Below are 22563 nucleotides of genomic sequence, written 5' to 3' on the forward strand. Positions count from 1 at the left end.
TTTTGGGTTGTTGTTGTGGAGAACTAGTGGCTTGAGAACCAAAGCAACACAAGATATTCTCAGATCTCAGATATTTATTTTTGATGTAAGAGCATTACGCCTACACGAGTCAAAGTGTTGTCAGGGTAGCATTTGATGAGAGGTGGTACTGCTAAGTTGGATCATGGAAAGGGGGGGAAACCCCTCAAGAGATTCAATCAACAGACCAGGCTGATCTTTGATATGGAAAGTGTCGTGGGTTTTGTCAGATGCTGTGAGGGGCTGCCTCATCATGTCACGAAGAGGGGAGGAGGCCTGGTTTATTCGACAGTGCAAATCAGCAGAAGGAAGTAAATGTGCTGTCTTTTCCTGCTATGTGTTTGAGGTAGATTGAGAGAGCAGAGGGTAAATTCCATGTGTGAGAGATGTGTCATGGGGTACTTTGAGGTGCATCAGGACCAATACATTTGGATACAAGGGTGGTACACTTAGTAAAATTAAATTTCCCCACTCTGTCTGTCCTTTCTTTGAAATTTGGCTATTCGTAATCTGTCCGTATAGTTGCTACCTGTTAAAAACTTCGTGTTTGGTCAAGCCACTGAGTTGTTCATGTGCTTGACATGCAAAGACAAAATGTGGTGTTTTGGATCTTTTCGACCTTCAAACAGTGTTAACAGACAATTGATTTTGTCCATTTAACAGGTGAGTACGTAATAAGGAATGCCTTGTGTACACATTGTAATATTTGCAGGTCCTACACTCTCTCACACACACATGCACATTTTGACACATTTCCTTATAAGGCTACAAAGCTTATAGTATCTCGGTCTATTTCTCTGGATGACAGCTAATCAAGACTCTATGTCACAATCAGTTAAATAAGAAATAACTCAAACACCTTTTTTCGCAACTTCACAGTATAATAATGCACATGTCCTATCACTTGTCCTCCGCCTGTGAATGCAAGCACTGTGCAAACACCTCCTGTAACTTCCTCATTCACTTTTGTGGTTTTTGACTGAGAAAGCAACCTCCTTTTATGCTTCGCTTGCCATTTGCTGTCTGCCTTCATTTTTGATCACAGCACACTTGAGGCAGCAGCGATGGCAGGCACGACTGCTTTGCCACTTCAACAACTCATCGCTTCATTGGACAACTCTTGTCTGCCAAAAATTCTACAAGTTTGCTCTGGAGTGTATTTCCAAGGTAGGCATTTGGTTGTTTTAGTCATTGTGAACTGAAACTGTGAGGGCAGATGAGGACAAAGCTAAGGAGATAAAAGATTTTCTGAAGAGATTAGACCACTACAAATCGTAATGTGTCTGGATTTCTGTACTGTGTCTGTCTATATCTACTGCACATGTTTATATCTATAAAGTATACATGTTTCCCTCTTTTCTCAACCCCAAATCAGACATTATTGCAGCCAGTAAGACAGTGCGTATTTGTTTGAGTTGAATAGTTTATATTATCAATGTTTGGTAAAAAGAAATATTTCTCTTTAGTGTAAGCATCCCAATTAAGAACAATAAGAAGATCTGTTATTAATACTTAATATATCTGCACATTGATTGTTGATCTGGTTATTTATATCTGTCTTCGTTCTGTTTCTCACTCTCCATTTCAGGGTCTATATATGAAATTTCTGGGAGTGAAGTGTGCTTTTCTACTGGGGATCTGATAAAGGTCATCAGCATTGAGCTCCTATCAGTTTGCTGCGAGGACATCAGCAACAATGAGAAGTTTGAGCTACCTATCAGCCACACAGGTTGGTCTGAGCTGTTGACAAGATTCTCATGAGAACAGATAATTTTGTTACGTTGCTGACCACTGACACTTGTTGCTGTTTCTCAGGTTTGTTCAAGGTTGTTCCGGAGGACATGCCGTACAGTACAATCGAGGAGATGATGAGCCTGAGACCTGTGGGCCTGGAATCCTGCCTTCCCTTCACTTTCACCAGCCGCTCCAAGATAACCATTGGCAATTTCACATTGGGGGCCGGTAGAGCTTTGACTGTGCTCTCTATCGAGCGGCATGAAGAGGAAGAGGATCAGTTGCGCTGCCATGTTCAAGGACAACAGGAAGCCTCTGCAGAAGTGTCTATCCCATTCTCCTTGCAAGGAGAGTTCAGAGAGTGTGAAAGCGAGGAGCGCTTCACTCTGCGGGAGATCATGTCCTCGCCCTGCCTATGCAGTCGAAGGTTTCGCTTCATCAACACCACAAAGTGTGATCGGCCCCTTGTCCTCAGTCCAATATACCAGGTCCACGCCATCATGAACTGTGAGAATAACCTACTTTTTATTTTGTTATTTGAAGAGAATTAAAGTTATCTGAATCTTACTTACATAATAGGTTATTATTTTCACATCGTTTAACTCTTGATTAGAGTACATTAATATATTTGAGTGTTAATTAAAGTGGAATTTAAGTTTTTATTTAGTCAACTATTACACTCAAATGTGATTTTGAAGTAGTTTTACATGAGTGCGGCCATGTTATGCTATTTCATACCTCACTACTTTTGAACGGCAAATATTTGACTTATATCGATACATTTATTTCTTAGTTTAAAGTTAGTAGTTATGTGCAGATTAAGGTTTTACAAAACCATTGGTGTAGATTTTGGGGGGATGCAAGGGACACATCCCCTTCAGTATTTAGAATGTGCATGTTTCTCCCCCAATAGAAATATGAAAGTAGTGGAAGATTTTTTTTGACAGGATTAAAGATACGTACATCATAAATGGAACTGAGAAAAGGAACAAATTGGTGTGTAGATATTCACCAGAATGCAGAAAATTAAGAGTTTGATCCTCAACGTTTTCTGGCCTGCTCAAAAAAAACCTACGCCCTTGTGTAAAACCAATGATGAGCTCATCAAATATGATGCAATGTGTCACAGCCTGGCTCATAAGGCCACGTCTTTAAAAGTTATACAAAATTATTAAAGTCTGTGATTAATTAAATACACAACAAATATACAAACACACACGGAGCGAGGAGGTCAGTGGAATCAGAAGTATAAGGTGCGCATGGCAGTGTAGATAGCGTGAGAATGTTGTGATATGCATCTCAGCAAAGTTAAGGGAAGAACTTAAGAGGAACTAAAGCCACATTTACCACCAGAGCTTTATACGCTGGAATGCTGGGCCCAAGTCTCACCATCTGGCACTGATAATCCCCTGCCCCACACCACCACAGCTGTTCAGCCCCAACGAAACACAGTAAAATGTTTATTTAAACTGAAACGGAGCTGTGTTGAAAACCTTCTTGTGTTACACAAGCAACTGTGGCAGCTGTGCAGGTGGCTTATATTATTAAAAACAAATGTCTTCAATTGTTGCATACACCAAGCTGCAGTGGACGTATTTGTGAAAAACTTAAGTTGGATCAGTTGTGCTGATTGGGTACAAGGGCGACACATATGAAACGGGGGGTTAGGGGGGTCCTCTGTCAGAAGACTTCCCTGCGTTCTGGTGAATTTTATGCACCAATTTGTTCCTTTTCTGCATTCATTTATGGCGTAAATGTCTTTAATTTTGTCAAAATAAAAGTCCTCTGCTACTCTCATGTTTTAACTGGGGCAGACAATGGCACAGGGACATGTCCACCTTCGTCAGCCCCCCCCAAAAATCTTCACGTATTATTTGGTAACACTTTGACACAACCACCAAACAAGAGAACACGTACTTCAGAGCTTGTTGCATACCTTCTCACGCCGTTTCAAGGAAACATGGTGTTCAACTGGGAAATCGTAGCAAAATGGTGCACGGCGTTTTCAGATTGAACGTGTCCTTCATATCTGGAAAAAAGGACAGTTTGGCAGATAAGTTTAGTTTAGTTTACAATTTAACAAACCATTATGTACATTATACACATACATACAAAAATGACATTACATACAAAAAAGCAACAAAGAATCACATAGTGTCATACACTTCAAACAAAATCTGTAAGCAAGATTTCACAAGTTGCATCATTTCATTTCATCACTTAATTTCCTGTTTGTTAATACAGTTAACTGCTTAAGTAATCTTTTAATGTGTTCTTGAAAGTGTCTCTGGTATTTATTTTATAAATACCAGAGAATAAAGAATTTCATCCTGTAATGGCTCTGTGAAACGCAGTAGACCTGAGGAGATTTGTCCAGAGATTCATAATTGTAACAGATTAAATTACCCAATAGTGAATAAAGTAGTTTAAATTAGCACCACTTTAACCAACATCAGCGCATTAGTGATCAGTATTTTAATATACTTTATAATAGTATAATACTCACAGGGACCTGCACAATGATGACTACCATTTTTGAGACTTTAATTTTGCTGTTGGTTATATTACCGAACTTTTACTGCCATAGATTTTGAATGCAGGTGTATTTTTACACTGTATTTTATACTTTTATTAGTAGTACTTCTCCTTCTAGTAAAGGTCTTCTATCACTGATAAACCTCAGTGTGTTCTGGTTTTAGTTAATACAGTTCCATCGAGTAGCTTTTCTACATTTTCTAACATGAATCCTCTTGTTTTTTGTACAGTGAGGAAGAACGTGTTGAAGTTTCCCTCCAGCTTAGAGGTGGATGTGGTCGATGTCACCGATGTGTGCAAGGATGTGAGTTTCGTGACCCCGCTCAGTCTGACAGAGGTCCACTCCCAGCCAGATGAATCCTTCCCTGTTGTAGTGGAGGTACTGGAAGGCCCAGAGACCCGCTCTCTGTTCAAGTGCAGCTGGCTGCCTGAACTTAGCAAGAGCAGCCACCTGATTTTCCACAAGACAGGAACCTCAGCCATGATTTTATTATCCAGCATGAAGAGCCGAAAGGCGCAGCAGTACTTCCTGGTATCTCAGCAGTATGGTGGAAGATTTCGGAGGCGGCCAAGAGAGTTTAATTCGGTGTATGAGCTGTATGTTGCTTCGATCCAGGCACCGGGTCTGAAGGTCAGTGTAACAAAGAACTGTGAGGAAGATGAGGAGGAGGGCCTGCCTGGCCTCAGTGTGGGGGAACAGCTGGAGGTTATTCACTGTGAAACAATGGTATTGCCTTGTGGAGGCAGCAAGGGAGAGACGCAGTCCGTTGAGGCTCTCTTGTGTCAGCGTCTCCAAGAGCCAGATGATGGGGATGATGATGATGATGAGGAGGAGGAAGTCAAGCAGGAGGATGAGAGAGAGAAGGTTCCTCTGCCTCTGTACATGCAGGGTCACTTTGTGGAGGTACTGGGTGATAACAAGAAGTACAAACTCAGAGATTTGGGTAAGGAGTTCAGTTTGCCCCTGGATGTTAAAGTGGTGAGCCGGGACACTGAACTAGAGACTGATCCACTAGTTGGATTTGCGTGTCTCAGAATAGAGGGAGCAATGTTAGAGCCCACCATCCAGGTGAGCTTTCCACACAGGCCAGACCACTGTTTCGAGATCCCAACCCAGTGGCTCTCGATGTCTGTCTATTTTACCAAGGACCCCCTGCCATGGCCATGCGGTCAACCACCCAAATGCCACGTGGACAGGGTTACAGAGGTGACGGACACGTTCTTTTATGAATTTCGCAAACAGGGGAACTCAAATGCAGCTCCTCCACCTCGACCACCAAAGCGAAATCTGTCAACTTCGACATCAACAAAAAAATCATCAAAATCCTCGAAGAAATCATCCAAAGCAGAAAAGTCCAAACGTGGACAAGACAAAGGCATCCCAACCAAGGAGCTGGCTAATTTGACTTTAAATAGCAAAAGACGGCCCCCAGCTCCCCCACCTCCAGTAAGTATGTATGGCAATAATTGCATATGTGTAGATTTCAGGGGGAGGGATGGGCGCAGGGGACAAATCCTCCTCAGTTTTTAGAACATTTGCATTTGTTTCCTCTCAATAAAGATATGAGTAGCAGAGGACCTTTATTTGACAAAATTAAGGACATTTACACTAGAGATTGATGCAGAAATGGCACAAATTAGTGCATAAAAATTCACCAGGAAGCCAGAAATTAAGTATTTGATGCTCAAATAAAACCTATGCCCTTAAATGTATTCAAGGTCCCAAGAGCTATTCAGAATGTGTTGTGGTTGAGCTGTCATGGTTAACATGTCTTCTTGAAATTATTTATAAGAACACACCACAGCGCAACTTCTCAGTGTGACTTTAGGGAAATCTCAAACGTTCTCAGACTATACAAAGCAGTAAAGCTTCCACTTTTTGCTGCGGTGGACAAGCGATGCGTGTAATTAAGCTGAACATTTCTGACTTCCTCTTGCTGTGCAGGGTATCTTTGATGATCAGCCTCCACCAGTCGTACCCCGAAAGCAGTCAGCTGAAATGACAACAGGCAAGGCTCTGCCAAACACTTATGTTGAAAGGGGGGAGCGGAAGACAAAAGGTGAGGTTGTTTTAGCAGAATCATGTAGGTTTAAGCCATAACACTTAATTCTTAAGGTTTTCTATAATTCTTATCATGATATTTAAAAAAAAAAAAAAAAAAAAAGACCAACAAAACTTTCCAACTTGCCCACCTGTCAGGCACTCACTTGCACACTTTGTTGTGCAGATCGATAAGGGGAGACTGGGGTTGGTTGTCACAGTGCATATTACAGCCACACTAGACTGTGACATTATGTCAAGATCACAGTTGGCCTCACGTCCTGCTCATTTTGCGCTGGTCATTTTGTGCAACACACAAAAAATTAATGTGAGATCATTTTTTTTATGTTGGTGGGGTTTTTTGTATTAAAAGCTTGGAAGTTATTTGTCATTTAGAAATCACACACTCACTAAAAAGTCGAAGGTAATAACTTTAATTTGAGTCAACGTTAAGCTAGCAGGCTAAAGCCATGTGGCAGCTAGCTTGAAATGTTTGTCAAGAGGTCAGTTGGGGATAGCTCCGTCACTGCTCGAGACAGTCAGCACTGCAAACATGTTATACTCCGTACACAACCACACGCACACGCACACGCACATGCACAATGTTGCTTTAGTTCCTCATTGAAAAAACAATGTTGTATCTGAAGAGCTACAAACTTCAACCCAGGCTGTTTGACATTTTAACAAAAGTTCCTGGTCGTATTGAAATGAAGATTAACCTGTTTCAGTCTCACTGTTTAATTTAATGTTATATTCATAATGAAATGTTATAAAACAGTGGCTTTAATAAAGACTAGGTTATATATCTTTTTAAAAATCTTAATCTTTTTTCTGCAACAGCATTGATCACTGCAGGGACAACCAACCTCGTGATGGGGTTTCTGTCTTTGATGGTTTATAACTTCTTGTCACAGTAAGCTGTAACACTGAAAGAGATACCCATTTCAAGCCAAGACCTTAAGCTTTTATTTCATTTCACTGAAAGATGTTTTAATGTTGAGCATTTCACACGAGAGCAAAAAGTGTGTCAACCAACCCCAGTTTCCACTACACATTTGGTGCTTATGATACCTGGACAGTGTATGGGGAATTGACTCAAAACACACCACAGGATTCATAGGATTTAGGATTCATCTGCAGTTTGTTGGAAATGTTTCTCAGGCTGAAGCAAATGGTTCATTACTTTGGGACTTTTTTCAGATGCAAATTAATACACATTTAGTGCTCTTGTATTTATGTTATGAGGGAAGTGTTTGGGGAAGACACTTCAGTGCCCATGTTCATATAAACAAGGAAGTGAAACTTTTGTGACTCATTTAAGTGTTTAAATATTTTTGTATTCATCAAAAAAAAAATGCCTCTTCATTGGATTTGTTTGATAAATATAAAATTATTTCATATTCCTCCCACAGTGAATGAGGAGAGAGATTGTCACGTCGCAGCAGATGTGGACAGCGACCATGACTATGAGACTGTGGATGACAGTTTCGTAACGATGATGAAGACAGCGCAAGAGAATGTAATGTATTACTGAAGTTTATGTTCGACCGTAACAGCAAAATATCACAAACGTGTGGTGGGAACGGAATTTAAAGTATACTGTGCAGGATTTTCTGTTCCTGTTTAACATACTCGCCAGCAAAAGTGAAAGTTAAAGCCAACTCTTTATTCACTTTGGCTTTTTCTTTTTGGCACTGTGTGTGGATGCCAGCTGCTTCCAGACTGGCGCCTAGTTGCTACCTTTTTATATGCTAAAGCCCCGACCTCACCTGAGTGCTGTGGGGGTACACACCCATAAATGTCCCAACCATTGAAAATTTAAAAAAAATAAATAAAAAACAGGAAGAGGGTAGGGTCTTTGCAGAAAATACAAAACCACAAACTTCTGCTGAGTCACACATGATGATTGAGAGGGATTATTTCTGAGTCTAATCATTGTTTTTTTTTTTTTTTTTGGGAAAATCCTGCAGAGCATATCTTTAAGAGTGACGAAAGAAAATGTCATATTGCGGTTTTTAAGCTCTCCTGTCTTAAATACAATGTACCAAGGCGTTCTTATATTGTGAGGCTTTACAGTCGGACCAAGCAACCTTGAAACTTAACTGGTTTAACTTATATATTCAGCTATAACCTCCTGATAGCATCCTGCATCTGTGAGGACCATTGAGACAATTTGAAAGATTTATAGAGTGTTTGGTTACTCTTGTTTTCAGTGCAAAGTGCACATATGGCAAAAGGACTGGCTCTCCTTCAGTTGTGTGGACAATTTATTAAGCAAGGATTTACCCACATGAGTATTTGATGTGGATGTAGCATCTTGTAGTGTATCACAGAACATACAGTAACACCACCGTTTTAATGTGGTCAGCGAAACTGTGTCTCCATTCATTTCTACGCTTCATCTTCAAGGCTGCATGATGCTGTGGCTTTGTCACCATGTACAGTAGACAACCCACAAACTCTCATCAAGTACTACCCTTGTAGCGTTTATTGTTGCAGTATTTGTTGAAATATCATACTATTGTGCTGTTTGTTCAAACTTGTAAGCAAGTCGTTGATTTAACCATGTGGTAGTTTTGGAGGCTGTAGCTTTCAGTTTTCTATACAATAACAAGGAAAACAACAGCAGTATTATACAGACTATATATGACACCACAAAAAACAGCCTTCAATATTACCAGAGTTGAACCAATGTCTTATTTTAAAAAATGCCTATTTATAATCTTCACAGAGGAACATTTTACTGTACAGGCATGTGATGTATATGGCACCACCCTACAGTATATAAACAGACTCTAAACTGCAAAGGCTCATATCAGTCCTCGCTGGGATGCAACAGTCTTAACCACAAACATCACAAAATGGCACCTCTGCAACATTTGGTCATAATGGTAATAGAATAGCAGAAGCTCCCCCAGCGGTCACAGCAAACTAATGATCTGAGAGTACAAAAAGGAGCTAGACCTGGTGTCTAATCCTGTTTTGTTTTAAGCTGAATTTTATTAAAATGACTCATTGGTGGGTTTTCCGCCCAAGTGCCAAAAAAATAATAAAATAATATAGAAGTTTGTTTGTGTATTATCTCCATTTCTTTTAATGTTTAATTATTTCAACTACAGACATAGTGTAGCTTATGTATCTTGAGTTATGTTGTACTTAAGACATGTATCATCATAAAAAGTTGCTTCCAAATCTATTCAAGACCTACGTGTTGTTTTTTTCCCAAACATTTTTGCAAGATTCAGTTTGTGAAATGTCACATCTAAAAGTTGTGAATACACATGTAAAAAAAAAAAAAAACTATTTCTGTGTTTCAATAAATTTGCACAAACTACTTGTTTATCATGGGAATGAGTGGATGGGAGGGTTCAATCCAACAAAATATGGAAAACTAAAAGAGCTTGAATAACATCTAAGCACACCGTACGGACTGTGTTATCAAGTTAGAAAAATATTACTCAAAAAGTGTATGTGTAAATTATGAAACAAAAGAGTTCCTGGCAGGTAACCCGACTGTTTTGTGTAGTTTATTAATTTTGAGATAAAGTTACACAGACAAAAATAAATGTAGCGCGTGCGATCCAAATCTTTAAAATTACAAAATGCTTTACAGTGGAGAGGTGGGAAATACAGAACGGTAGCATGAACAGCCAACAGAGGCTTCTTTAACAGCAACACCTTTGGGACTTGCAACACAGCAGAAGCAACCTCAGGAATACAGGATGTGTAAACCAAAAGGTTACTGTCACCTAAACCATGTGTTCTTCAACCAACATCAGAGGGTTTCACACGATGTCACGCAGGTCTGCGGCATTAACGAGAGGTGTGATTCAGTTGATAGCTTAGAGTTATAAAACCTATACCAATGAATTATATCAGGTTAAACTCAAATAACTGGTGCCAAGGTGAAGGTGTTTATTCATCACTGTCTGTTGATTTGAAGTGATCTTCGTCGATGGTTGAAAAGATGTGACCTTCATTGCTTAGGAACTCCACTGCTTGCCTGTGAGAGCACAAAGACAAATATGAATTATCTTTTTCAAGCACCTTTTTATATGAATTTCAAGCGATGCAAATACTACTTTTCTTTGTCTGTTTGATTTAGAAAACGGGCTGCAACAACTGGTCAATCAAATGAATATTAACTGGCGACTATATTAAACATTTAAGTCCTTTTTAAGCAAAATGCCAAAAATTTGATGCCCTTAAGTTCTTAGATATGTCAGTTTGCTCCTTTTCTTGGTCTCACATAATGAATTCAATATTTCAGGGTTCTGCAGAACAAGATACTGTCTGAGAAAACACAGAGGGGGAAATTAGCAGTAAAAAGGATGTAACTTTGAATGACCTCCACTTGATTTGACTAACTGCTGAAGCCTGACATTAGCTGCAGATATACTTGGAATACTAACTTTAAATCTTTTACATAGAACGAGGACTGCAGTGCTTCACAAGAGATTTAAAAAATTACAGATCAGAAAAGAACAAAGACTTTTAATACATGACAGTATAAAATCTGAGTCATGTCAGAGTTAATGCACATAAAATAATACAATAACTCAAAAACAAATCTTCTATTTGACAGCAAAGCCAAATTTTAAGAAGAAAATAATTTGACTGCTGGCTCACTGGTCATTTCTTTTAAAAACCACTTCATCTTTAGTCTTAACATGGGCAAAAATAACAGCTACACAGTTCCTGTAGTTGACAATATAAGTGGGTGTTTGCAGCATCCCTTCCATGCAACAGATTGTTTTTAACTGATAAAGCCATTCAGTGGTGTGAGAGTGCACCCTTACGACATGTGTGGTCAAGCTACCTTTTGTGAAAAAGCATGACTCTGAACTTCATGTAAAAGAGGACTGAAAAACGACGTAGTTAATGTTGTAATTCGTTCAACTTGCTCACTTTCTGTCTTCTCTTAAACTTAACTCTATGTGACCAAAGTGCAAATCATGAAGTCAGGGTCAATGAGTCATCTTCAAGTGCTTTGCTTTTCAGCTTAGTTAGAATGTGTGCTATGGATGCAACACAGTAACTTAACTCTACTGTGATAAATTACTGGAAAATCACAAAGGATATTTCTATCCCTTTACAACTTAAAGCTGAACTTCTCTTACTTGATGGCAGCCAGACTCATGGTACCAAGTCTCTGCTTTAGGTCCTGAATGCTGATGCCTTGCTGGTCTGGGCAGCCTCTTATCAAACTCAGCACCTTGTGAGATGAAAAAGGACATGTTAAAACAGAACAAGTGTCCGTCAAGACAGAACATTGTCAAACCATTACTGATTTTTATGAGTGAGCTACTTTCATGTAATTGTTACAGGAGTTACAGTGAGGAGGGACAGCAGTGGTGGGTAAACAAAAACCGTACTCAAGTAAAAGTATTCTTTCTTTATAATTATATTGACTGAATTCAAAGTTTTGCTTGTAGGCTACCTTATTGCTCGCTGTCAGGCAACTGCTGTCAGGCATGTTAGTTCAGCCAAATATAAAAATCATTTATAGCTAAAGCTAAATGTATTGGTGAAACTGAAAGCACAACAAGCAGCAGAAAGTGCAGCCTGTGGTGAGCTGACAGCCAATGGCTAGAGCTCGGAGCTGCAGCAATTTGAGTCTGTGGTAGAGTGTGGCCAAACTTAAAGTGGGTAATGGTTAAACCTTTAGCAGCAAACTGCAGCCACAGCCAATCAGTACACACACTGTGCGTTCCAATACCCATACTACCATACTATATAGTACGCCAGAAAGAGATTTAGTATGTCATAATACATGGTATGTCAAATGCAGTATGCAGTCCGATTTTGTAGTTTGCAAGCCAGCATGCTATTCTGGATATTCTGACCCACAATCCTTTGCACAGCGGATGATACGTTACATTGACTGAACTGCAGACATATGACAGCTGATTAACAGCACATTCAAGTAGCTGATGACCAGTCGAATAGTAATAATAGGAATATTAATTGTTTAAGTGAACAAAATAATCATAAATATCACCAACAACAAAAGGGCATAACTATAAAAATAACAGAAAACTGCAGATGTAATTTCACTGTCACAAGTATAACATGTTCGAATCTACAATTTCTGCAGTTGTAGCTTTAAAGTTAAACAACACATGTTGCAAGGTAACAACAGCAGAGCTTTTTGGGTTGATCTTTGTCTATGTCAAACCTGGTAAATGACGTTTGTTTCCAAGGTAACGGATATATAAAAGCAAGAGGCTCAAAGTTTGGGGCGTAATGTTATGAGAAAATAGTATGTCGTGATTGTGTGCATACTGTATGCAACAGTACGTACTATTTAAGGGCAGCTGCAGTACCTACTAAAAGTAAAAAGAAAAAGTATGCAATTTGGAACGTAGACCTGTGTTACCCAGAATTCAACCCTGAAACACATGAACACGCCTCCCAGCCGCAGAGGAATGTAATTAATGTGACATCCTGCACTTCATCACTACTTGGTGTGTTTTCGGGGTAAAAGTAGCAAGAAGTATGTAGCCCATTGTAATAAGTACATGTATCGCAAAGATGCTCAAGTAACAGTATAAAGTATTCTGCAGAACAACATCTCTTTAGAAGGGCAATTTAGGGGCGTCGGTGGATTAGTGGTAGAGCAGGTGCCCCATGTGCAAGGCTGTTGCTGCAGCAACCCGGGTTCGAATCCAGCCTGTGGCCCTTTGCTGCATGTCATCCCCTCTCTCTCTCCCCCCTTCACACTTACCTGTCCTGTCCATTAAAGGCAAAATGGCCCAAAAAATATCTTTTTTTTTTTTTTTTAAAAAAAAGGAACAATTTATTTTCAGTTTCTTTTCCAAGAAAGCACAGATATTCGAGTAAATGGTACGTGTTACTACCCACCACTGAGGGACAGGAAATATGAGACACTTAGCATTATGTGGTTTGATAAGTATCTTGTGCGTTATGTGACGAAATCAGTGACAATTTATATTCTTGGGAACATTAACTAGTTCACAGCTTGCTTTGGTCATGACTGCAGCATATTACTGTTCATGGATTAATTTGAAAGGCTTTTTTAGGGATTTAAAAAAAGGAAAAAGATTTAAAATATATTTCATTGCCAAATAGTAACAGTCAAATTCATTAATAACAATTAAAACATTCATGTTCAGAGTTAGGTCAGTATGCAGGACACATGGATTTAGGCTCACCTGATTCTGGTTTGCGCTTAGGCCATTGTTAGTCATGTCCATAGCACCTGCGTAGCTACTCCCCATGCTATCCATGCCTGGTCGTGACATGGGTTTGATGTCACTGCTCATTCCTCCTTTGGCACCCGACTGAAACAGAAGTAAAAACAAATTGTGCTGAAAAATTTCCTCATAACAGCACAGATAAAATCCCAAAGATAGACTGACGGTAGATACTAAGAAATGTGACACTAGAAAATTTGACTTCTGCATTTCTGCGTTATGGGAAAAAGGTTGAAAAGAGAAAATGCAATACACAACAGTTTTGTTGCAGGTTGAAACCAGGTGCAGTATACTCTCCTCAGATAACTGCTGTCCAAAAAATGTCACTTTACAGCTTTTCAGATTCAGATTGATGTATTTTTGCAGTTTATCAGTGTCTTAAAAGTGATGCATGTTTTTACTTAGCTGATTTTCTCAATTCTAACTTAAACAAAGCATTCCTTAACATCAGTAGTATTAATATGTGATATAAACTGATGTAACCTGACTTTCTCAATGTGTGTTTGAAATCAACAATAAAAAACTGCGGAGGTTTATGCTTAAGGTTTCTCACCATGGTTTGAGATTTGCTGAGCATCATGTGCGCTTGAACAACCTCCAGCATATGTGAGGTGATTTCATTCATGTCCTCCAGTGGCCTGACGCTAAATGCCACAACAGATCTGTGGTTCTGAGACAAGGAGACAAAGATTCACCACTAGGTTGGAAAAGAGCTGAATTCAATGAGGAACTCCAATGCGGTCAATAAGAATAAAATTACTAAAACAAAAAGTTCTTTTAACATGCCAACTTTAATGACACAAGGTCATGTGGCCTCACAAGAGCTCTTGAAGTTAAAGTTCCTCTTTGTTTCTGGATACTGTAGAGAGGATGTTGGGACAGTTAACTCACCTGAAAGGAGCGCAGGTTGCCAGAGACTTTGACATATGTGCCAGGAGGCAGGACAGTGCTGTCCACACTGGGGTCCTGTACAAACCAAAACAACAGTGTCGCTAAGGGGCTTGATTTATGTAGTTTACCCCCAAAAAATATATGCTACAGCTTCTAAACAAGAAGGAGAAAACAATGCTCAGGCTCTCAACAGGAGTAGGTTGAGTTAGAGCAGGGATTACTGCCACAGCGATTCACATTACTTTACATTTGGTCTGGGTCTTGATCTTACATTTGTAATTCATGCTGGCATTAGTGTCTATCCTTGCTTAATGCTCTACATACGTGACCTCATGCACATTGGTATTTTGTGTCATGACTGTTGTATTGATACTGTGATGCGTTTAATGCCTTCCAATAAAACAAAACTCCTTTCAGTTAATAATAAATTTGGGAAGTGAAACTTATTGCTGAGCAGTCACTAGACAGCAGTGGCCAATCTCATCACTATGGAGCCAAACAAATGATCTTATACCCAAAATAATCCACCAGTTAAAGCGGTCTATCAACCTCTGTTGAACAGGAAACCACCAACAATGTGACCTTCTTGGTAATGGGTTTTATTCACCACTCATACACATTTTACAGTGCATGATTCATGCTTCTCCCAAAAGATAACCGAGAGAAACACATCAGCAGGATATTTTAAAATTGTTTGTGTAAAGATAAAAGACCCATCACTGACCTCTGTGTCTACCCACTGCTTCACATCCATTGGAGCACCCGTCATGTCGTCCACCTTGTACTGGATGTTGGTCATGGATTTGTCTGTGGCCCTGATGATACCTACAATGGTCACCTGTGACACAGAACATGAACCAACAGTGCCATTGAGACCGTTAAATAGCTACATTCTCTGTATCAATATGCTGTAGTGTATCATCTCTTAAGTACATGATACACCAAATTAGTCTGCATGTTCTCCCTGTGTCAGCGTGGGTTTTCTCCAAGTACTCCGGCTTCCTCCAACAGTCCAAAGACATGCAGGTTAATTGGTGACTCTAAATTGTCCGTAGGTGTGGATGCGAGTATGAATAGTTGTCTGTCTCTATGCGTCAGCCCTGTGATAGTCTGGCGACCTCTCCAGGGTGTACCCCGCAAGTTATTCAGTTTACTTTTGTATTAAGAACAGCACTAAACCCTCACATTTGAGTACCTAGAATTTACAAATATTTGTCATTTCACCTTGTGGAATTACTGAGGAAACAACGAAATCTAATAAATAGTGACAGATTGTTTTTCAGTTGCTCGACTCTTTCTGCTCTTGCAGCAATGTTGATAATGGATTAATCATTTAAGTCATTCCTCAAACAGACGTTTACTTGTTCAAGCTTTCAACTCTGGGTCTGCTGCTCTTGTGTTTTTATATATTTGAAAATTGAAAATGCTTTAGTTTTTAACTGTTGTACAAAACGGGTGATTTAAAGACATCAACAAGGGCTCGGGGAAATTGTGTGAGACATCTTTCACAACTCTGATATTTCTGTCATGCCACCATTTAGAGGCCACAACATAACAGGAAATAAATGATAGGGGTCAAGTAAGAGCAGGCAGCTTAGGTCTTTTGATGTGTGCAGTGACATGCTGCATATGTTTTACCAAGCAGTGGTGGCAAGCGCACTCCTGTACGCCGTAATCTGCTGGGGAGGCAGCATGACGGACAAGAACAAGAGACGGCTGGACAAGCTGATAAAGACAGCAGGTTCAGCACTTGGCAGGAGCTTGGTTTCAGTGGGGACAGTTGTGGTGAGACATCATGGCAGGACAGAGAAGCAGCCATAGTGATGGGCTTATTTCTTTGCATTGCAGGACTGAACACAGGAGATCCTTTGTCTCCACAGCCATCAGACTCTAACACCTACTTCTACACCTATTTATTGTTGTTGTGCTCCCTGCTTTGCTTCAGCTTACCTGGGCAACTTCTACTTCTCCTACTTTGAAGGCCTCATCAGCCTGGGAGGCAGACATCAGCTGGGACACTGTGCAGGGGATTATCTGATTGGCACGAGTTCTCTGCAAAAGATACACACACAGATAGTTTCTGTCAGTGCACATTAGTGAGAGAGAGGGGGCGAGCCTTTGATAGGTTGATAACAAAGAAGTTGTGGTGTAGATTTTAGTACAAACCCCTTTCTTCTCTCCTCCCTGTGACGCGGCAGGTGATGCAAAGCCTCCTGGAGACTGTGTGTAACCTCCGCCCACACCCGACTCACTGTACCCTCCTGAAATGACAAAAAAGACAGTGACAGAGCCACTTATTCCTCCCATTACAAACCGTTTTCACCAACTGACGTTAACGTCAAACACACAACAACAAAGAGGTCAGTTAGTTAAGCTAACGTTAGCCGCAGTCACACAACGTCAACAAAACGACCTCAACACTTCATGAACGCAGCAGTGCGAACATTAAACTCACCCTGGTTCCACATGTCGACTCTGTGTGTGTAGGTTAGTAAAATTAAATCTGAAATGTTATTAACTCTGTGTGTCAGCGACAACAACCGCACGCAGCTCTGCAAACTTCCTTGTCGTCCCGCGCGCAGAACTCAATATACAGCGCATGCGCATAGTAGAAGTCCCGCGCGAAACCTGTCAGCAGAGCGTAGGCGCAATTCTTTGCCCTGGTTTTTGCTTGTCAGACAGTCGTTCATGTCTGGATGTGTACAAGTAACGTCTTTGTGGCGACTACAGCTCTCAACAGTGACCCTAAATATACTTTTAGCGTCTGTTTACAAGAAATATTCCGTGTATAGCTTGTTAGGGGCGGCACACAGCCTTAGAGAATAGAGTACCTGAAAGGCAAAGCTCGGGGCAATAAAAACAGAGAGCCTTTAAAGACTAAAGGCTCTGCTGCCTTCAAGTCCTCTCGGAAATTTTGTGTGTACTATCCTATCGCTGCATCAGTGGCAACTGCTGTGAGAATATAGGCTACACTACAATTTTTCTTATGTTTTCTTTATTTTTATTTTTTCACAAATTATTAATCACCACATATTTCTCACTTAGTAAACGTTAGGTGGCACAAGGTACATTTACAAAATATCGATAGGCACAATATTCTCAAGCGTTTAACAGTTTTGATCAATACCTGCCAACTTTTTAATGATGTTCTTCTGCTTGATTAGGATATTGACAAAAATCGATTTAAGGAGAAATATTTGCTTCCAACAATTAGTTTATGAATTTCAACCTGCGCTGCGGGAAGTCCGAGCATCACCTGAAGGCAGCATATGCAACTCGAATTATTCTACTTTTTTAGTGAAATATTATATTTAAGCTACAATGTCACAAAAAATTGTAACGTTAACACACCGATCAAAAAGAAAAGAAACATATGCACTTATTTGTGTTGCAGAAAACCCATATCAGTCTCCTGTAATTTAGGCTTCATGCCAGAATGGACAACTGCAGGCTGAAAGCAAGCCTCCTGATTTTATCTTTAGCCCATATAAAAATAGTTTACATGGAGGGATTCGGCACTGAAGTACCCGGATTAGTATATTTAATTCCCTTTTATGGCAAATCTGTAGCCTTTTAATATTGCGTAGTCAGTACAGCGTTTCAGTCTCTGGATCAAATCACTGGAGTGTTTCCACATGATGCAGAAAGTTTGTCTCATCGCCTGCCGTACTGCTGTGGGTGTGTTCAGAGTCTGCTGCCAAAAATGTGTTAATATTGCGACTACACTTCTCCTTTTTAATTCATAAAAATACACATTGACGTTTGCACTTCTTTCCAGGTGTAGACTATATTAAACTATCTGTGGTAGGTTATAACATTTTAACAAAAGAGGGAACTAAATAGTCTATAAAGTATAGCAGGGAAATCAGCAATGGACCACCTTCAGGCCAAAGACGCGTCATAAACAGCTGTATCCCGTATCTTATCTTGTTTGCCCTTTATAAACCTACCTCTTAAATCCGTGCTTGACTTTTTTCGGACTTTTGCTTTCCTGGAAGAGTTCAACATGTCCGCAGTGAGGCTGCTCCTGTCTTGTGTGCTTTTCAAAGAGCTGGTCGCGCTGTCAGGTATGTAGCGTGGTTATATTTTTATAGACTACATCATTAAAATGTTTCTTTAGAACAACTCCTATCATAGTGCAGAAACAACTTCATGTGCGTAATTACGCATCGTTTTCTCCAGGGAACTTTTGGCACATCACGGATCTGCACTGGGACCCAACATACAAACTAAGCGATAATCCTGAACTTGTGTGCGCATCAAGCGGCAAACAACCTGCGGTCAATGCGGGGAAGTATGGAGATTATGTTTGTGACTCGCCATGGCTCCTTATAAACTCCTCTGTATATGCCATGAAAGATATTCTACCAGACCCGGACTTCATAGTATGGACAGGGTATGTATACGCTTTATGTTGACTATAATGTGTTTAATGGAGCTTGGTGCTTGAGTCCCAAGTCCATCTATAGAGAGAGAAAGGCTTCATAACCATCATGTTTATGTTTTTACGAGATGTCATGCACTATAGGGGCACAGCAACTGTTCCACTGTGAATTAGCCCATTTCATCTCTAATAAACCCTCTACATCTGCTATGTATTATTTTGCTTTTCAGAGATGACACACCACATGTACCTAATGAAGATCTAGGTGAAGAAGCAGTGCTCCACATTATCAGCAACCTAACACACATTATAAATCAGGTGTTTCCAGGTGAGTGTGAGGTCGAGACCTTTAAGGAAGAAAATATCAAAGATTACCATCATTTTTTAAACTCATATAATTGCTAAACCTTCCTTAGAAACTAAAGTGTACTCTGCCCTGGGTAACCATGACTACCACCCAAAGAGCCAATTTCCAGCAGCCCCAAACTACATATATAACCGAACAGCAGAGATGTGGCAAGACTGGTTGGAGCCACAGTCCAGAGAGACTTTTATAAAAGGTGGATAGAGCCTCCTGTGATGCTGTTTTTGTAATTGCTTTCCTAAGAATCAATTAATTATACATTTGAAAGCACACGTCCAATTGTGTCATGTATTTTCTGCTATATTTTTCCTTACACAGGTGGATATTACACAGAAAAGCTACTAAATCGAGCAGGTTTCAGGATGCTGGTCCTCAACACTAATCTCTACTATGACCAGAACAAGGTGACCCAGGACATGGAGGACCCAGCAGGCCAGTTTAGCTGGGCGGATCGGGTTCTTACAGAGGCTGCCAACAACAAAGAAAAGGCAAAGTAGCTACTTCTCTATCCATGCCTCACAACAATTAAATTGGATTCAGTGTCATGTTGTAATTATAGTTTAGAGGGCAATAAATCATTCTGTGAGTAATGAACCCCTTATTTCTCTTTTTAATTCTGGTTACTAAGGTTAACAGGAACTAAGATTTGAGTTTACATCCTCTTAATGAAAAATGATCTAATGGGAAGGTCAATTTTCACAAGCAGACTCTCCCTAATCCAAGCCCACTTTAAGTCATGCCTTGAAAAAAGATGATTAAACTGAAATAGTAGACATAAGATGATTTTTCATACACTAATGTGAATAAAAAATAGATAAGAAAATACATTTTGCTAACTGTACTTTGTTTTATCTACCAGGTGTACATCATCGGCCACGTTCCCCCAGGTTTCTTCGAGAAGAAGAGAAACAAGCCGTGGTTCAGGCCTGAATTCAACAAGCTATACTTGGATTTAATCCAGAAGCATCATTCAGTCATACATGGACAGTTCTTTGGCCATCATCATACCGACAGCTTCCGAATGTTCTACAACTCAAAGGGTAAGGTCAGACTTTTCAGTGTCTTTACAGTGAGACTAATACATCAAAGGAACAGTGTGTAGGATTTAGGGGGATTTAGTAGTATCTAGCTGTGAGGATTGCAGATTGCAATCAGATGAAACTTCTCCCGGTTACAATTACTTCAGTGTTCATTGTTCAGGTGGTTTTTACCATGAGCCGATTATCCACAGAGATCTCTTCCTCTCCAGAACAAACAAACCGGGCGATTAAAACTGGTAAAAAAAACACTGGATAGAATAGTTTCACGCTAAAAATCTGTTTTTCCAACGCTGCTCGTCATGGAGGGGCTGCTAACTACGACGGCTGACATGAAAACATAAAATGGTTTCTCTAGAGCCAGTGTTTGGTTTGTCCGTTCTGGGCTACTGTAGAAACCTGGTGACGAGGACTCGCTCCTAATCTAAACGATAATAACAATATAAACATTCTAAAGGTGTTTTCACACCTGCCCTGCTTGGTTCGGTTCAACTGAACTCAAGTTCATTTGCCCCCTAAGTGCGGTTCATTAGGGCAGGTGTGAACACAGCAATCACACTCAGGTGCACACCAAAACAACCAGACGAAGACCTTCTTGAAGAGGTGGTCTCAGTCCGGTTACAAACGAACTCTAGTGCGGTTCATTTGTGGTGAGAACGTGTTCCGACCTCGATCTGAACCAACTGAAGTCACATGACACATTGTTTGCGTTAAACATGAGCATGTTAGAGTCCTGGAGGATTATTAATGTGCACCTCCTCCTGTACTGTCTTAATATGCACATTGTTTACTTCCTGGATTTTTCCCGCATGGAAATTCTGACCAATCAAGAGCAGCTTTCTTGTGCAAGGCAATTTATCTGGTCTGCTTTTAAAATGCTGCCGTGAGAACACAAACCAACTCTAGGCAATTATACATCTTTGTAACAAAATTAGTCCTTGACTCAGACCAAAGCAAGACATCTCTAGGTCTGAAAGCACCCTTAGGTAACAAAAACATGATTCTAATAATATTCCATTCCTGCCCTCCTAAATTCTACACACCGAACCCTTTAGTGTCCAGATGTTCCCTATGACTTTTTGGCACATTATATCGTTATAATCAGAGGTGATGGCCCTTCTGTTTCTACAGGCTCTCCTATCAGCACAATGTTCCTCAGCCCTGGTGTCACACCATGGAAAACAACTCTTCCTGGAGTAGTGGATGGAGCCAACAACCCTGGGATCCGTGTCTTTGAATATGACACTCAAACACTCCTGGTCAAAGTAAGTAAAGGCCAGTCTGTATAACGTCCACTCACATATTTAGGAGTCTTTCTAACCTGCAATAGACAGCTTCCATGAAAGCAACTTGTGCTTATATTGTTCTGGTTTCTGTTTCTTAAACCACCTGTTTGAATACACGCAGGATGTGGTGACATACTATCTGAACCTGACACACGCTAATGCAGCCCATGGCCGCTGGGAGAAGGAGTATCGCCTTACAGAGAGTTTCAGAGTACCAGACGCCTCCCCAGCCTCCATGCATCAGGTTCTGGAGCATATTGCTAATAATCATTGCTACCTACAGAAGTACTACGAGTTCAACTCTGTCAGCTATGACCTGACGGAGTGTAACAGAGACTGCCGTGTTGATCACGTGTGTGCAGCCAGAGAGGTAGACTTTGAGAGGTATGAGCATTGTCTGGAAAAAGAAGGGGCAGCTGCCATTTATGGTGGGCTGCTGCCGTTCCTCTCTGTGGCTTTGAGTCTGATGTTGGCCAATCGGTAATGATCATCTATCACAGATCATTGTGGCTATGTAAATATTTAACAGTTACTATCACAGGATGTTTTCATGTTCTAAATCATAGACATCTGTCATTTAGGTGAGTCATGCATATACTAATGCAGGTAACAAACAACCTTTGGCTTCAGCAATCTTAGATGTGGCCTCTTGACCCTGGTTCATTAGTACTGGCTGAATACTTCATTTCCAGTCAATAGAAAAAAACTATGATGTATTCATTAGGCTCAAGAGGCTACAGTACATTCAGCTGTGATGTTCTGGATGAAATCCAAACTTTTGTCAAATGTTCTTTACCCCAAACATTCCCGTCAAACTCTACTGTATCTATTTAATAAAACCGGATACAACTAAAACATTTGTGTATTTGTTGAAGGTTATTTTGGCAGCAAGAATCAATGCTTGGTGAACATTAATGTCAATTGCACTTACTCATGCCCATTAAACTTTCAACCAGTGTAACTTGTTACCACACATATCAGATAAACCTGCAATATGTGGGTGCTATGATACTTCCTGTTATCCTTAAACGCTATATAAAGATTTAATGACTTTTT

The 22563-nt window shown here is 40.2% G+C and overlaps 3 protein-coding genes across 5 annotated transcripts; 2 read left to right on the forward strand and 1 right to left on the reverse strand.

The window, feature by feature from the left end:
* Window positions 1-3: 3 nt before the first annotated feature.
* themis2 (thymocyte selection associated family member 2) lies at window positions 4-9396 on the forward strand. 2 transcript variants are annotated; one of them, XM_049584338.1, is made up of 7 exons: window positions 4-681; window positions 1064-1185; window positions 1607-1747; window positions 1834-2259; window positions 4518-5734; window positions 6233-6347; window positions 7741-9396. In XM_049584338.1, exons 2-7 carry the CDS (start codon window positions 1083-1085, stop codon window positions 7860-7862), a joined length of 2124 nt encoding a protein of 707 aa, XP_049440295.1. In that variant the 5' UTR covers window positions 4-681; window positions 1064-1082; the 3' UTR covers window positions 7863-9396. The 2 variants fall into 2 exon arrangements, with proteins under 2 accessions (XP_049440295.1, XP_049440294.1); XM_049584337.1 differs by lacking the exon at window positions 4-681 and having other exon boundaries at window positions 887-1185.
* A 443-nt stretch (window positions 9397-9839) lies between these two features.
* rpa2 (replication protein A2) lies at window positions 9840-18526 on the reverse strand. 2 transcript variants are annotated; one of them, XM_049584342.1, is made up of 9 exons: window positions 18387-18526; window positions 16603-16697; window positions 16387-16488; window positions 15161-15274; window positions 14437-14511; window positions 14099-14215; window positions 13504-13632; window positions 11449-11543; window positions 9840-10331 (listed from the first exon to the last, which is right to left on the reverse strand). In XM_049584342.1, the coding sequence occupies exons 1-9, from the start codon at window positions 18442-18444 to the stop codon at window positions 10244-10246; spliced, it is 873 nt and encodes a 290-aa protein (XP_049440299.1). In that variant the 5' UTR covers window positions 18445-18526; the 3' UTR covers window positions 9840-10243. The 2 variants fall into 2 exon arrangements, with proteins under 2 accessions (XP_049440299.1, XP_049440300.1); XM_049584343.1 differs by lacking the exon at window positions 18387-18526 and adding an exon at window positions 16892-17046.
* smpdl3b (sphingomyelin phosphodiesterase acid like 3B) lies at window positions 18372-22517 on the forward strand. The gene is made up of 8 exons (XM_049584339.1): window positions 18372-18503; window positions 18619-18832; window positions 19051-19148; window positions 19237-19380; window positions 19503-19672; window positions 20044-20224; window positions 21353-21486; window positions 21629-22517. The coding sequence occupies exons 1-8, from the start codon at window positions 18443-18445 to the stop codon at window positions 21989-21991; spliced, it is 1365 nt and encodes a 454-aa protein (XP_049440296.1). The 5' UTR covers window positions 18372-18442; the 3' UTR covers window positions 21992-22517.
* The last annotated feature ends 46 nt before the right edge of the window (window positions 22518-22563 follow it).

The sequence above is a fragment of the Epinephelus fuscoguttatus genome, linkage group LG8 (genome assembly GCF_011397635.1).
Source record: "Epinephelus fuscoguttatus linkage group LG8, E.fuscoguttatus.final_Chr_v1".
NCBI lineage: Eukaryota > Metazoa > Chordata > Actinopteri > Perciformes > Serranidae > Epinephelus > Epinephelus fuscoguttatus.